This window comes from Stenella coeruleoalba (genome assembly GCF_951394435.1).
Source record: "Stenella coeruleoalba genome assembly, chromosome: 2".
NCBI lineage: Eukaryota > Metazoa > Chordata > Mammalia > Artiodactyla > Delphinidae > Stenella > Stenella coeruleoalba.
The window spans coordinates 151,203,032-151,216,397 of record NC_137147.1 but is presented as its reverse complement, the minus strand read 5'-3'; the positions used below and the strand labels follow the sequence as shown (position 1 = coordinate 151,216,397).

The 13,366-nt window shown below is 35.5% G+C and overlaps 1 protein-coding gene across 2 annotated transcripts in view; it reads right to left on the bottom strand.

Moving 5' to 3' along the window:
- Window positions 1-4,632: 4,632 nt before the first annotated feature.
- Window positions 4,633-13,366, bottom strand: part of PRTG (protogenin) — a 136,055-nt gene continuing 127,321 nt past the window's right edge. Inside the window, exons 20-21 of one of the 2 annotated variants that reach the window (XR_013827126.1) lie at window positions 6,476-13,152; window positions 4,633-5,990 (exon numbers count right to left, since the gene is read on the bottom strand). Coding sequence is in view for 1 of the 2 variants with exons in the window: in XM_079913275.1 (XP_079769401.1) it covers window positions 12,748-13,152 (405 nt within the window). In the remaining variant the exon portion in view is untranslated. Of the gene's footprint in view, window positions 13,153-13,366 lie in introns of both variants that reach the window. The other variant, XM_079913275.1, reaches the window with a different exon arrangement.

Sequence of the window (13,366 nt, the reverse complement as noted above, 5' to 3'; positions counted from 1 at the left end):
GTCAACCTCACCACCACTTGTTGCTCCACTATTATTTTGATGTCTCTTCACCATGCTTTTGGATTGTAAAATTGCTCTGGTTTTAAAGAGTTATCTATTAAAATGTATATTACCTAGCTCTAAAGGCTTTACAATTGGTTTATACCTTACACAGAGATTAGTAGATAGCTCTTATAAGGCTGAGCTGGAGGGAACTGGAAGTGAAGAAGGGTGAGAAAGAGAACGGTGAGGATTGGAGGAAGTCAGGGAGGATCTAATAGAACAAAAGGCTATTTTCCTAATTATCAATTTTCTTTAGTTTATATTGATCTGAATATATGTGTAAATACATGTAAAAGAGAATCAGTACGTATACTGGTTAAGTACTCAGACACCTGGATCCAGGCTGCCTGACTTCAAATCCTGCTTCTACATTTATTAGTTGTATAATCTTGGGAAAGTTCCTTGACCTGTCTGTGCCTCAGTGCCCTCATCTGCAAAATAGGTACAATAATAGCATCTACTTCATGGGGTTGTTGTGAAGATTAAATGAGTTAATGTACATAAAGTGCTTAGAATAGTAGTAAGTGCTATATAGAATTCTACTGGGCTTTTTGCAATCAGGTCTTTAATGTTTTGTTCATTTATTTGCGTTTTGTTCATTTAGATTAGGTAGGCATCCAAAATTATCTTTTTCATATGGAAATTTCTGTGAGAAATCCTATTAGGATTTTCATTTGAATTGCCTTAAATATATAGATTTGGGGGTTTTGACATTTTCAAGATAGTGAATGTTCCTATCCATAAACATGGGCTCTCTCCTTCTTTAAATAGTTCTTCAAATATGTCCTTCAATAGAGCTTTATAATTTTCTCTGTAAAAGTCTTACACGTTTGGTATGATATATGTTTAATCGTTAGTTATTGTTGATTTGGTAAATTATACCTTTCTTGAAAATTACACATTGTAGGTGTTTGTTACCAATAAATAGGAACTCTATTGTACTTTGTATTTTGATCCTATACCCAACAAGCTTGCTTAAATCTTCTGTTTGGACCAATAGTTTGTCTATAGATTTTTCTTGGATTTCCTATGCAGACAATCACACCATATGCATGTTTTGTTTCTTCTTTTGCAGTTCTACCTACTAAACTAGCTCATGGGGGAGCAGTAATGCTTTCAAGGTTCATCAATGTTGTAATATGTATCAGAACTTCATTTCTTTTTTATGGCTGAATAGTATTCCATTTTATGGACACACTACATTTTGTTTACCCATTCATCTGCTGATGGACACATGGGTTGTTTCTAACTTTAGGTTATTGTGAATAAAGCTGCAAATAACACTGGTGTACAAGTATCTGTTTCAGTCTTTGTTTTCATGTTTTTGGCTATGTACCTAGAAGTGGAATGTTGGCCCATATGGTAATTCTACATTTAGCTTTTTGAGGAATCCAAACTGTTTTCCACAATGGCTGCACCATTTTGTATTCCGACTAGCAATGTGTGAGGCTCCAGTTTCTCCACATCCTTGCCAATATTTATTTTCCTTTACAATTTTGTTGTTTTTATTATAGCCATCCTAGTAGATGTGAAGTGGTATTTCATGGTGGTTTGATTTGCATTTCTCCAATGACTAAGGATGTTGAGCATCTTTTCATGTGCTTGTTAGCCATTTGTATACGTCTTTCGAGTAATGCTGAGCTGTTTGTATATTTTGGAAATTAAGCCTTAACAGGTTGTTATCATTTGCAAATATTTTCTCCCAGTCCATAGGTTGTCTTTTCGTTTTGTTTATGGTCTTCTTTGTTGTGCAAAAGCTTTTAAGTTTAATTAGGTTCCATTTGTTTATTTTTGCTTTTATTTCTATTGCCTTGGGAGACTGGGGTCATTAAGTTTTAAGTGGCAACAACATATAGGAAGATTTTTTTTTATCCAATTTTTAAAGTAGGAGTAGTTTACTTTTTATTTTTGTAACTACAGGTATAATTGTATTTTTCCTACCATATTACTCTGTTCTTTTTCTCAGTATTATCGTTTGCTTTTTTCCCATCTGCTTCACTGCCTTCTCTTAAATTGATCATGTATTCTTCATTTCCTTTTCCACCTAAATTAGCAGACTTAGAAATGATACATTCTATTTCTATTATTTTAGCACTTAATCTTAAATTTTAACATAGTTATTTTTAAAATGAATGGTAGAATACTTTGGCTCTGTTCATTTTTCTTCTAGTTTTATGGCTCATTTTTGTCTAGTATTTTAGTTTTACCTTGTTTTAATATAAAACTAGTTAGTAGTATTTTTGTTTTATATAGTCAGTGTTGATTTACCCACACTTCTCTCTTTGCTCATCATGGATTTTTTTTTTTTTTTTTTTTTTTTTTGCGGTACGCGGGCTTCTCACTGTTGTGGCCTCTCCCGTTGCAGAGCACAGGCTCTTTTTTTTTTTAGTATATCCACAGAATTGTCCAACCATTATCACAATCAATTTCAGAACATTTTCATCTCTCCAAACGAAATCTCATATCCACCAGTGGTCATTTCCCATTCACTACAACCTTCCAGTCCTATACAACCACTGATCTACTTTTTGTCTCTATAGATTTGCCTGTTCTGAACATTTCATACAAATAGAATTATACAATATGTTGGGGTTTTTGACTGCTTATATTCACTTAGCATTAAAAAAAAATTCACCCTTGTTGTAGCATATATCAGTACTTAATTCCTTTATATTGCTGAATAACATTCCATTAAGTTAATATACCACATTCCATTTATCCAATCATCAGTTGGTGGATATTTGGGTTGTTTCCACTTCGGGGCTATTATAAATAATGCTGCTATAAATATGCCTGTACAAGTTTTTATATGAACATGTTTTATTTCTCTTGGGTATATATCTAAGGAATGAGATTGCTGGGTCAAATGGTAACACTATGTTACTTTTTGAGGAACTGCTAAACTATTTTCCACAGTGGCTACAGCATTTTACATTCCCACCAGCAATCTATGAGGGTTCTAATTTCTCCACATTCTTGTCAACACTTATGATCTGTCTTTTTGATTATAGTCATCCTAGTGGCTATGGAGTGGTATCTCACTGTCTTTTTGATTTGTATTTCCCGCTCATTGTTGCTTCTTCTCATATCTTCCTTGTGTATTATATTTCCTTCTTCCTAAAGTATATCCTTTATTGTTTATTTAGCAAGAGTGTGTGTGTGGTAAATTCACTCATATCTGTATCTAGAATTATGTTTACTTAACCTTAACATTTAAATTATAATTTATCTGGTTACAGAACTCCACACCGCAGTTATTTTTCTTTGTGATGTTTTGAAGATATTATCCCACCATCTTCTTGCTTCTTTTATTGAGAAATCTTCTTAGTGCAATCTATTTATCATTTTTTCCCCTATAACTGCCTTTAAGTTCTTATCTTTGGCCTTGATGTTCTGAAGTTCACTAAGACATCTTGGTTTGGATTTCTTTTTTTTTTTTTTTTTTTTTTGCGGTACGCGGTCCTCTCACTGTTGTGGCCTCTCCCGTTGCGGAGCACAGGCTTCCGACGCACAGGCTCAGCGGCCATGGCTCACGGGCTCAGCCGCTCCGCGGCATGTGGGATCGTCCCAGACCGGGGCATGAACCCGCGTCTGCTGCATCGGCAGGCGGACTCTCAACCTCTGCGCCACCAGGGAAGCCCTGGATTTATTTTTATATTTTTAGACTGAGGTTTATACTTCCTGAATCTGAGGATTTCATAAATTAGTCATATTATTTTTGAAAATTGTTTAGCCTTCATTCCCCTTCATTTTAGAATGACTGTCAGATGTATGTTGAATCTTCTGTTTATCTCTTTTATATTTTCTGTTTATCTATTGTGCTGCATCCTGGATAATTTCCTCACATCTATCTTCCAGTTTTAGAATATTCTTTCAGTGTATTTGATACGCTATTTAACAGATTTTCAAAAATTCAGTGACATTTTTTTTTAATTTCTGGGAATTCCATTTATTTCTTTTTTTTAATGTACTTGTTCTTTTTTTTAAATATATAGTTTATTGTTCTCTAATGTTTCAATTCTTTCTTTCATGTCCTCCACAGTCAGCACAATATCCTTTCAAGAAGTTCCTGTTCTGTTTTTCAGTTCCCCTCCCAAATTGGGAGTTTTTAAAAAATAAGAATTCAGCTATCTTACAAAGCTTGTTTGGGTCATATTTTACCTGTTAGTTCTAGATTTTTTAAGTGGAAGTGTTTTCAATATTTCTTAACCATTTTTTATAATATTAAAAAACCAAAAATTTAACCTGAATTAGAAATGTGTCTATCTGGATGACCCATAGCTTTTAGGCTATTTAGTTCCTGAGGTGAGCAATCATCTACTGGAATGGGAAAATTGTTATTTCCTTGTTGCTATTCAGTAAATGCCAGATGAAAACAATTCTTAGATGCGTTAAATAGGCTCTATTCCTACTGCTTGGAGTAGACTCTATGATCATCCCATCCCAGGATATGAAAGCCATCATTCTATAAACTCAAAGTTTTCATTTTCTATCACCCAAAAGTGAAGAGTAAAAGAAAACATTTTTATTTCTTTTTTTAACTAAGGAAAACTTTTATTTAAACTGTGCAATCAATCAGTATTTAGACAGCAGTTTTATAAACATTTTGGCATTTAAACTTTTATTCATTTTTGGCATGACCTGTAGGATAGTATATAAACTATCCTGGGGAGGGGGAAAGTACTAGGCAATGCTTACTATGATGCTAGAAAAGGAAAACAAACCCACATTATTAAGCAAAATATGTTTTAAGAAGACATTAAAAAGGTACATTCAAAATCAAGGTAAACATTTGCTTTCTTCATGCAATGGAGTTCACAGAGCTGATCCCCTGAGTCAAGTATAAAATTAAAATAGCTCAGCTCTAGAGTCCATTAGCTAGTCTGCAAATGCTGCCCTTACAAGAAAATTGTATACAGAGTGAAAGGATCCAGAACACCCATAATATGAAACAATGTAACTGGCTCCCACACTTTCATTTAATTCACATCTTCAAAGAAAATAGAAAAAAAAATCGCACATACACAGACATAAAATTTTGTCCAACAACAGCAACAGACAGACAAACTTACTTAATATATGTCCTCCAGTCTACTGATAGGCTAAGGCAATGTGTGTGTATTCAGGCTTTGCAAATTTCTGTAACAGGCTCATGTTGCTAATCATCGGTAATCATTTTCATTTGCAAACAGAATGAAGAATGTGGTAATAGGGAGAAAAATGTTTTAGGTAAACATTTTAAGTATTTTTGTTATTTTAAAAGACAGTTCTGTAGAAAAAGAAACTTCTGTAACATACGTTTTTAAAGATAAAGTTTGTAAGTTAGGACTGTGTCTACATACCATGAACTACTTACAAGATATAAACCTGAGTAAATCAAGAAAGGTGTTCAGAATCTCATGGATTATACTAAGAGTGATATTGGCTGGTTCAAGAAAAAGTTAGGTAAAGTATTTCCTTTCTCTAAAAAAAGATGATAATCGTATATTTCTTGTCAATAGCCTTAAAGGTTGACTTGAGTAAACTAGAATTAGGTGCCAGTAGGTGTTACCCTAAAATTTATTCCGAATAGTTTAAATAAATTTAGAAATGCTCCATAATCTTGAAAAAGTAGATCTGTTAGAGAAGAATCCTAAAAATGCACTTCTGTCTTACCCATCTACCCCTCTGGGGATAAAGATCTCTCTCCTTAAGAGAGAGATCTTTAAAAGCCAAGATATCAAAAAATGAAAGATTTAAATTAGGGTAAGATGATTTCATGTTTAGTACTCTCAAAAGCACTGTAAATTCCCCTATTCATCTTACAGATTTACCTACATTAAAGATGAGTGTTTAAATCCCAGTCTACATCTTTTATCCATCACTTTCTTCTGTTTTTTTGGTGCGTATACAGGAAAGCAAACATTTTTCATTTTAGCACAGGCAAAATTGTAATTGGAAAGGCTGCCCTGTAAAACAAAAAAATCTGTTAAGATATGTTTCACAGCCTTATAGAAATGACTTTTGGATAATAATTATCTACACTTTTAAGTTTTCAAAGTACTACTGCTTCATTCTGCACAACAAAGTATCCTTACTTCATGTTAAGAAAAGGAACAAAAATAGGTTAAGAACTTTCCTACCAAACAATTCGCAAAATGGTCAAAAACTAGAATTTAGATGTGCCAAAGACTAACCTTATACTTGTCCTACTATATGATTCTCCTCAACTTTGCTCTCTCCTAAATTAATTAGGTTGAATTCAAATAACAAATATGCTCTTCAGATCTAGCAAGAAAGGATGACTGCTTACACACCTGGCTTTTTCTAGTTAATAAATTTCTATTTAGATATGGGGACTACAGAAAAATTACGAAAGATAAAATTAAATTCTGAACACCTAGTCTAATAAGGAAATGCTTGAACAGATAAGGACTACAGAAACCATGCCTACCTTGTTTACTGCAACTCTAGGCACAAGCATCAGCTTTCAGACACAGTTTCGGCTAAGAGAAATAGAAGGTTTTAAACGAGGAAAAAAGGGAGTTTACGAGATGACAAAGAGTGAGTTATAGCCCAGCCTCCTAAATTCCTCCTTGAATAAATGAACGTAACTAAGACAGACTTCTCTCTGTTGATTGGCTATGACTCTGTGGACAGGTTGTGTTGACACAGTGGAAGGCACTATGAGCCTAGGTAATTAAATATCATGTCTTAGCTGAGATGATGTTATCATAGTAGAAATCCTATAAACCCTGAAGTTGGACCAACTTGGGTTTGTATCTTGGCTAAGCCACTTACTAGCTGTGATCTTTGGCAAGTTAGACATTTTAAACCTGTTTCCTGATCTCTGAAATGGCAGTAATACTTGCCTTGCAGAATGTAGCAGTGTGCAGGGATGAAGATGTGCTTGGCACATCGCATACGCTCAGTAAATGGCCTTATTCCTTCCTAAGGAGTAGAGTCAGAAGTGGATGAAAAATGACCAGCACTCTTAACCTTACTCAGAATATCATCACGGTCTCCACCCCATGATGGAGATAGCTTTGTTTCGTTCATTGAAGAAATGCTGAAACTTAGGGTATAATTATAAATTATCCTTCAAATCTGAAAGAAGGCTTGACTTGACATGATCCAGGAATCAGAACAAACTAGAGCTGTGGGATCTAAAGCTTTCTAGGAAAAGGGACAATTGAAATCAAAGAAAACAAAGACAAAATTTCCTAGGAGTTGTACATGCTGCTAAGTATAAGTGGAGGTTCTTGCTAAGGCTGATGGAAAATCAAGAGGCTATCAAACTGAAAACCAAACAGTGGCTGGTGAAGCTGAAGAAATAAACCCAATTTAAAAGTCAGAAAGGGTGAATGTTGCAAAATGCTTTTAAAAGAAAATGAAGAATGAACTTGAGCATGGTCCTGCTCATCTAATCTGAGTTCCTACGTTTGAGGTCTTTCCCCCAACCCTACCCCACCGACGTAATCGCTTAAGAGAAAAGGAGAAAGCTCAACTATAATATGAACAGTTTTCAAAAATATCTGATGAAATTCCACAAAGTTAGAGTCAAATATTAGGAAACTTTCTGTTAAACACATAGAGCTGAGATGTTAACTTACAAAGCACATATTCAAAAAGTTTAAAGCCGAACTGTTTTTGCAAGTGATTTAGAGAGAAAGTTTAATGTAAACATTCAATAGGCGATAAGCCAAGGTTTTCATACTTTGACATTTTGAAGATCACTAAAGGGCACATGGCTTCACACTTCCAATCTCTGTAATGCTATAGACATTTTATGGAGATCAGAATTCTACAGACATAATATATCTGTTGTACGTAAGAGAACGGCCATCTACGGAAGTCCACGCCCAAATCCCTGGACTCTGAATATGTTACCATACAGGGCAAAAGGGACTTTGCAGAGGTGATTCAGTTAAGAATTTTCAGATGGGGAGAGTACCCTGGATCATCCAGATGGGCCCCAACTAATCACATGAGTCCTTAACACTGGAGAATGTTTCCCCGTTGGGGTCAGAAAAAGAGATATGATAATGCAAGTGGGGTCAGAGAGAATAGGGGGTGGGGTCTACAGTTTCTAAAATCCAGAAAAGATAAGGAAACAAACCTTGATTTTATCCCATTGAGACTGTGTCAGACTTCTGACCTACAGAACTGTAAGATAATAAATTTGTGTTGCTTCAAGGCCAACTTCGTGGTAACTCATTTCAGCAGCAATAAGAAAATAATACAGTATCTGCCTGGTAAAAATGCAAGGCTGTCATGTTAATCTTAAACACCTTCAAAGGCTTACCAAGGGAAACCGCCTGAGGGGATTAAAGCCTGCAAACATACACATTGCATTAGCCTGTGATCTTATGTCCTGAGCATAAATCAACTTCACACAGAATTCTAGGTATGTGTTCTTCTAAACATCAATAAAATTTACAATTAGACAACTGGTTGTGTATGGTGATCTCCAGAACCCTGTGCTCTGTGCTCACAGCCCACAGAAATTATGACTATTAAACCAAAGCAATTTTACCAGAGACCCATGTGCCAAATTGTCAGGAACAAAGTCTACAAAATACATGTTTAGTCTTAAATCATGCCTCTTTCGATGTACTGGCACTTTTTTTCTTTTTTTACATTCAGTATTAAACATTTATATTCAATGAAACAGAAGAGTATGTGTGAATCACTACAGCCACTGCTGAGATGGAACCACATCTGGATATTCTAGCGTTTAAAAAAAAAACCTTTCAAATCATCTTTTTTTGTGACACTCAATTGTTTCCAAAGGTGTCTTCATCGACTTGAACAATGACCCTGAGTTGTCAACATGAGCAAGTTTCTGGCATATGTCCTTAATGAAGCCAAGACACACCAATGCAAATCACTGTCATTGTTCCCAGCGTTGGCACTGCGCTTGGTTGAAACAAAAGCAAATGAAAAGCATTTCACTGAGGATCTAATTTCCCTGGGGTGCCAAGACTGATTTTTTAAAGCCACTTAGTGGATAAAGCTGTGTCCTTACTTTTAGGCTAATCAAAATATAAAACTCCAGATTTCATGAAAAAGATTTTTGTTCCCTTGATGCAATTAAAATATTTCAATTTATGGACAACTTTAAAGAGCAAAGAACAGCCACTTAAAACAGTGATATGATTCTTTTCCCTGTTATATCCCATTGCTCCCCAGAGATGAGAACATCCCTATTATTAAGGGACTGCCTCAAGCCTTCAGAGTTAACCACATAATACTTTAGGCAGAAGGAAGACAGCACAGACTGATTCAGGGGTTGCCAGAATGCTCTGCAGTGGAAAAGCCTGCTGATATTTCTGTTGACATCTCACACTCAAGGTGCTTAGGAAAGTATCACATCATTTGGCAAAAACATCCTGTGGCTGAATCAGCAGATTTAATGGGAAGTCCCTATGTATGCTATTTGTATACAGACAGGGTTCTGGAGAGACAAGTTTGGTTGACATAAAAACAAGAAACAATGGTTTAATGTACAACTAAATCTGCCTATATGTGGACATAACCTTAAATATCTTTGGTTTTCTAAAAATTTGTTGATAAAAAGTACGTGAATTAAAACACTGATAAATACCAATATAATTGTATTGCTTTTAATTATGTAAACTTAGCCCTTTGATATCTTTCGCTACTAAAGCTAGATTCCCTATCAGCCTCTAAATAAATTTATTTCAAATCTGCTCATCTTTACTTACTTACAGGCTAATCTATATATTTGCATGATCTTTGGTATGAAAATACTGATGAGCAGTATCTTGTAATATTTGGCATAAAAATGACATGCATGTATTAGTACTTACAGCAAATAAGTCTTTGGAAAAGAAAATAGTTACTATTTGCATATTTGCCCCTTCAGAGTGAAAATACCATGAAGTAACACCACTATGAGAGATGAAAGAGAACCTTCACATTTTAGTTACAATTTCATACTTAAGACTTCAAAGAAGCTAGCTTTGGCCAAGTAAAAAGAAGTCTTTGGTGTTCACTAAATACCTTATTCAATGAGACCAAAATATTTCTCTTTGGTGAAAAGACTTTTTTTTCTCTACAACAAGTAGTTTCAACAATTTCAAAATACTTTAATACTGTAGAGCTGAAGATTTACTTGCTGAAGAAAAAAAAATTACACTTGAAATTCTTTGGAACTATCTGCTGGTAAAGAAATTATTTTAAATGCTCTGGTAACAATAAGGTAGTTAAAATTACTAGTCTAATTAACTACAACAATCAAGATAAACCCTATTATTCTGGGTTAGTAACTACTTGTATAAGCGTCATACCTATAGATGTTTCTAGTTAATTAAATTTTGGGGGAAATCATAGTCAAATTTTCACTTCCTACTGAAAATTCTTTGGTAATAGGATTATTATGAAAAAAATCTTATATAAGAACAAAATGAAAAGGTGAAAGAGTGAAAAATGTACTGGTAAATAATTAGCAAACAGTTATAGCCTAAAGATCTACAATAACTATGGGCCTATTCATCAAAAACAAAACAAACAAAATACTTTCCTTAAGGACTTCAGATCATCATTTTAGGCTTTTAAAATGATTCAAATTAATAGAGTCCTAGACATGATGGATGACGTTTCAACTTTAGATTCTGTTTGCCTTGTAACGAAAGTTTAAAAACATAAAATGAACTCACTGTAGTCCTTAGTTTTAGATATTGATAAAAGTTGGCCTCACATAATTCTACTTATGAACCCCAAAACGCCATACCCTGTCAATTTGCCCATGCTTCCATGAGGCAGCTCAAAAGTAACAAAACGTTCCCTGAGTACAGGAAAAAAAAAATAACACTAGAATAAGTTTAAAAGGAGGTAGTATAAACAGGAGCTATAAAGGCAGGAGCAGCATTTTTCCTGGCCTCAGATTGTTCACCTAAAGCTCTGCTTTTTTGTTTTGCCATCAAGCCCATACTTAGATAACTAAATGGGGGACTGTGAATTTGGTTCAGAAGTGCATGCTAGCAATTAATGTTGGTCTACTTCTGAACACATCCAATTTGGCACAAAACTACAGATTAAAAAACAACCAAAAAAGGTTGTGTCATCAGACACTGGGGTAGAAGATGATAGAGGTGGGACTGTCATCCAGTAACATTTTTTTGACTTTAGAACACCATTTAACATGACCCCCCACTTCCACAAATAAAAGGTTTCAAGGGGGATACCCATTAAGATTCCTTTTAAAAAGCGGCTCAAAAGTCATTTCCAGATAATTTGAAGAAATACTTTTAAAAGGAAAAGGGGGTCCCTTCTCTACACCATGTATTTAATTCTTTATTGTCTCTCACTGCTGGGCACCTAACAGGTAACTGTCTCATTACTGAAAGAAGGCCTATTCTATGTGGCTAAGTAAACAGTTTACTGATTTCAAACCAGCAAGAGGATTAACTCACTCCTGGAGTTAGCATTCCTCATTCACAGCATTGACACTGAAGGAAGATTAAACAGAGTACCAAATTCTCTTAAGAATTCAAGAAAATACAACCAAGTTGGTAGAGATCTGAATACTTATCCCTAAACAAAACCTGCATAAAAACAAACCAAAATGCTTTGATAAAATACTGTACATCAAAAGAGTTACTGATAAAATCCAAGAAACTCTTAAGGCAACTTTCTGTACTCTTATCCTGAACAACTTCATGAATATTAAAAAGGTATAAGGCAAAGAACTTCATAATATATAATGGAAGGCACTGTTACCGTGATAACCTCAAGTTCATTTTACTGTCTACTGCTGCATTTATCTTCATTATTAACATTTAATGAAACTTCTTTACCCCTTTAAGCCAAGCTGGGATAAAAAAAAAACAACACAAAACACCAACCCTAACCTGTTCTCTTTGGAAGTCTATTTCCTGCAAGGAGTTTTGCAACTAATTCTGGAAAGGTTGAGGATGCTTTGCAAACTAGACAGTGCAGCCTTTGGCCAACTGTCAGGCAAAGGAGCAGGTAGAAAAGGCACGGCTTCTAGGCAGGCTGAGACTTGGGATACAGCAGATAAAGCACTCAAGACTCTAATGCCCACAACATAAAGGCTCTAGAAGCAATAGGAGTCCCTGTATGCTACTGAACAGTTCTATTCTCAAAAGAGATATGCTTTTTTGTTTTGGTCATTCAGTAAAGTCAACAGTCCCACTTTTCTCTTCTCTGCGGTTTCAGTCCTCACAGTTGGAGGTGTTAAATTATCCAAACCATACAGAGGTCATAGTTTGTTGCTGTTGTTTCTTAAATCAGAGCTTCAGATAAACATTCTTACTCATCTACCTATATGACTCCTTTGATCACACACATTACACATACAGCAATGAAAACAAAACGCTACTAGGAAGTATCATCGGTTATGTAGCTGAGAAACTATCACAACAAATGAGGTAACAAAGTTGTCTTCTGAGTTTGCCATGTGGCAAACTGAGGTAGATAGTCAGCAAAGGGGCTTTCAAAAGTCTTCCCTTTGCTCCAGTGATATATTTCATAATCCAGTCAAATATCTTGACTGTCTTTTCACATTGCTGACACTGAAACATTCAAAATACGTGAGCTTAAAGATAAAAAAAAAAAAAAAAACACATTCAAAAAAGGTGAAATACCCAATAAGATATCATGATTTTCACAAAAGGCTTTGGCTCCCTGTTCACTGTCCTTCGAAAAGACTTAAAGGTGAGAATACCTGGACGTGGCTATCTAGATTGGAAAATCCTTTTTATCAAAGCGGAGCATGGCAGATGGTGGCTGAGGAACTGAAGAGGAAATCTGCTCAGCATCTGATGGCACTGCATGTTCTTCACACTTTCTCATCGAGGGATCTCCACTCGAATCAGTGCCAGTGAAGGAACTGGGGGTCAGGGGTGTGGTACTTATAACTGAGGACAGGTGTATTTCATCATTGGACTCATGGGAGAACCTTCCAGAATCCCCAGTTTCGTGGCTGCCTTCACTATTCGCTGAATGCTCAGTATCAGTTGCAACACCAAAGGGTCTTGGGAAGCTGGCTGTATGACCTGCGGAGCTGGGGGAGTCCTCGTCACTGATTAATACGGTAGTGCCTGGCTGGTAAAAGCAGACCGCTTGAGTAAATCTTCTTTGAGGCTGGGTAAAAATACATAAAACACCATCAGTGATAACAGAGTGCTCTTAAAAAATAACAAATCTGGTTTTGCACACTGTGTGTGTGCTGAGCTAGCAAACTGATCGAGTACATGGGTAAAAGACCATCATGAAGGAACTGTCTAGGTCAGTGGTTCTCCGAGGAGTGGGAACACATCAGAATTACTGGGGCAAGTGAAATGTCGAAAGGCTTCTT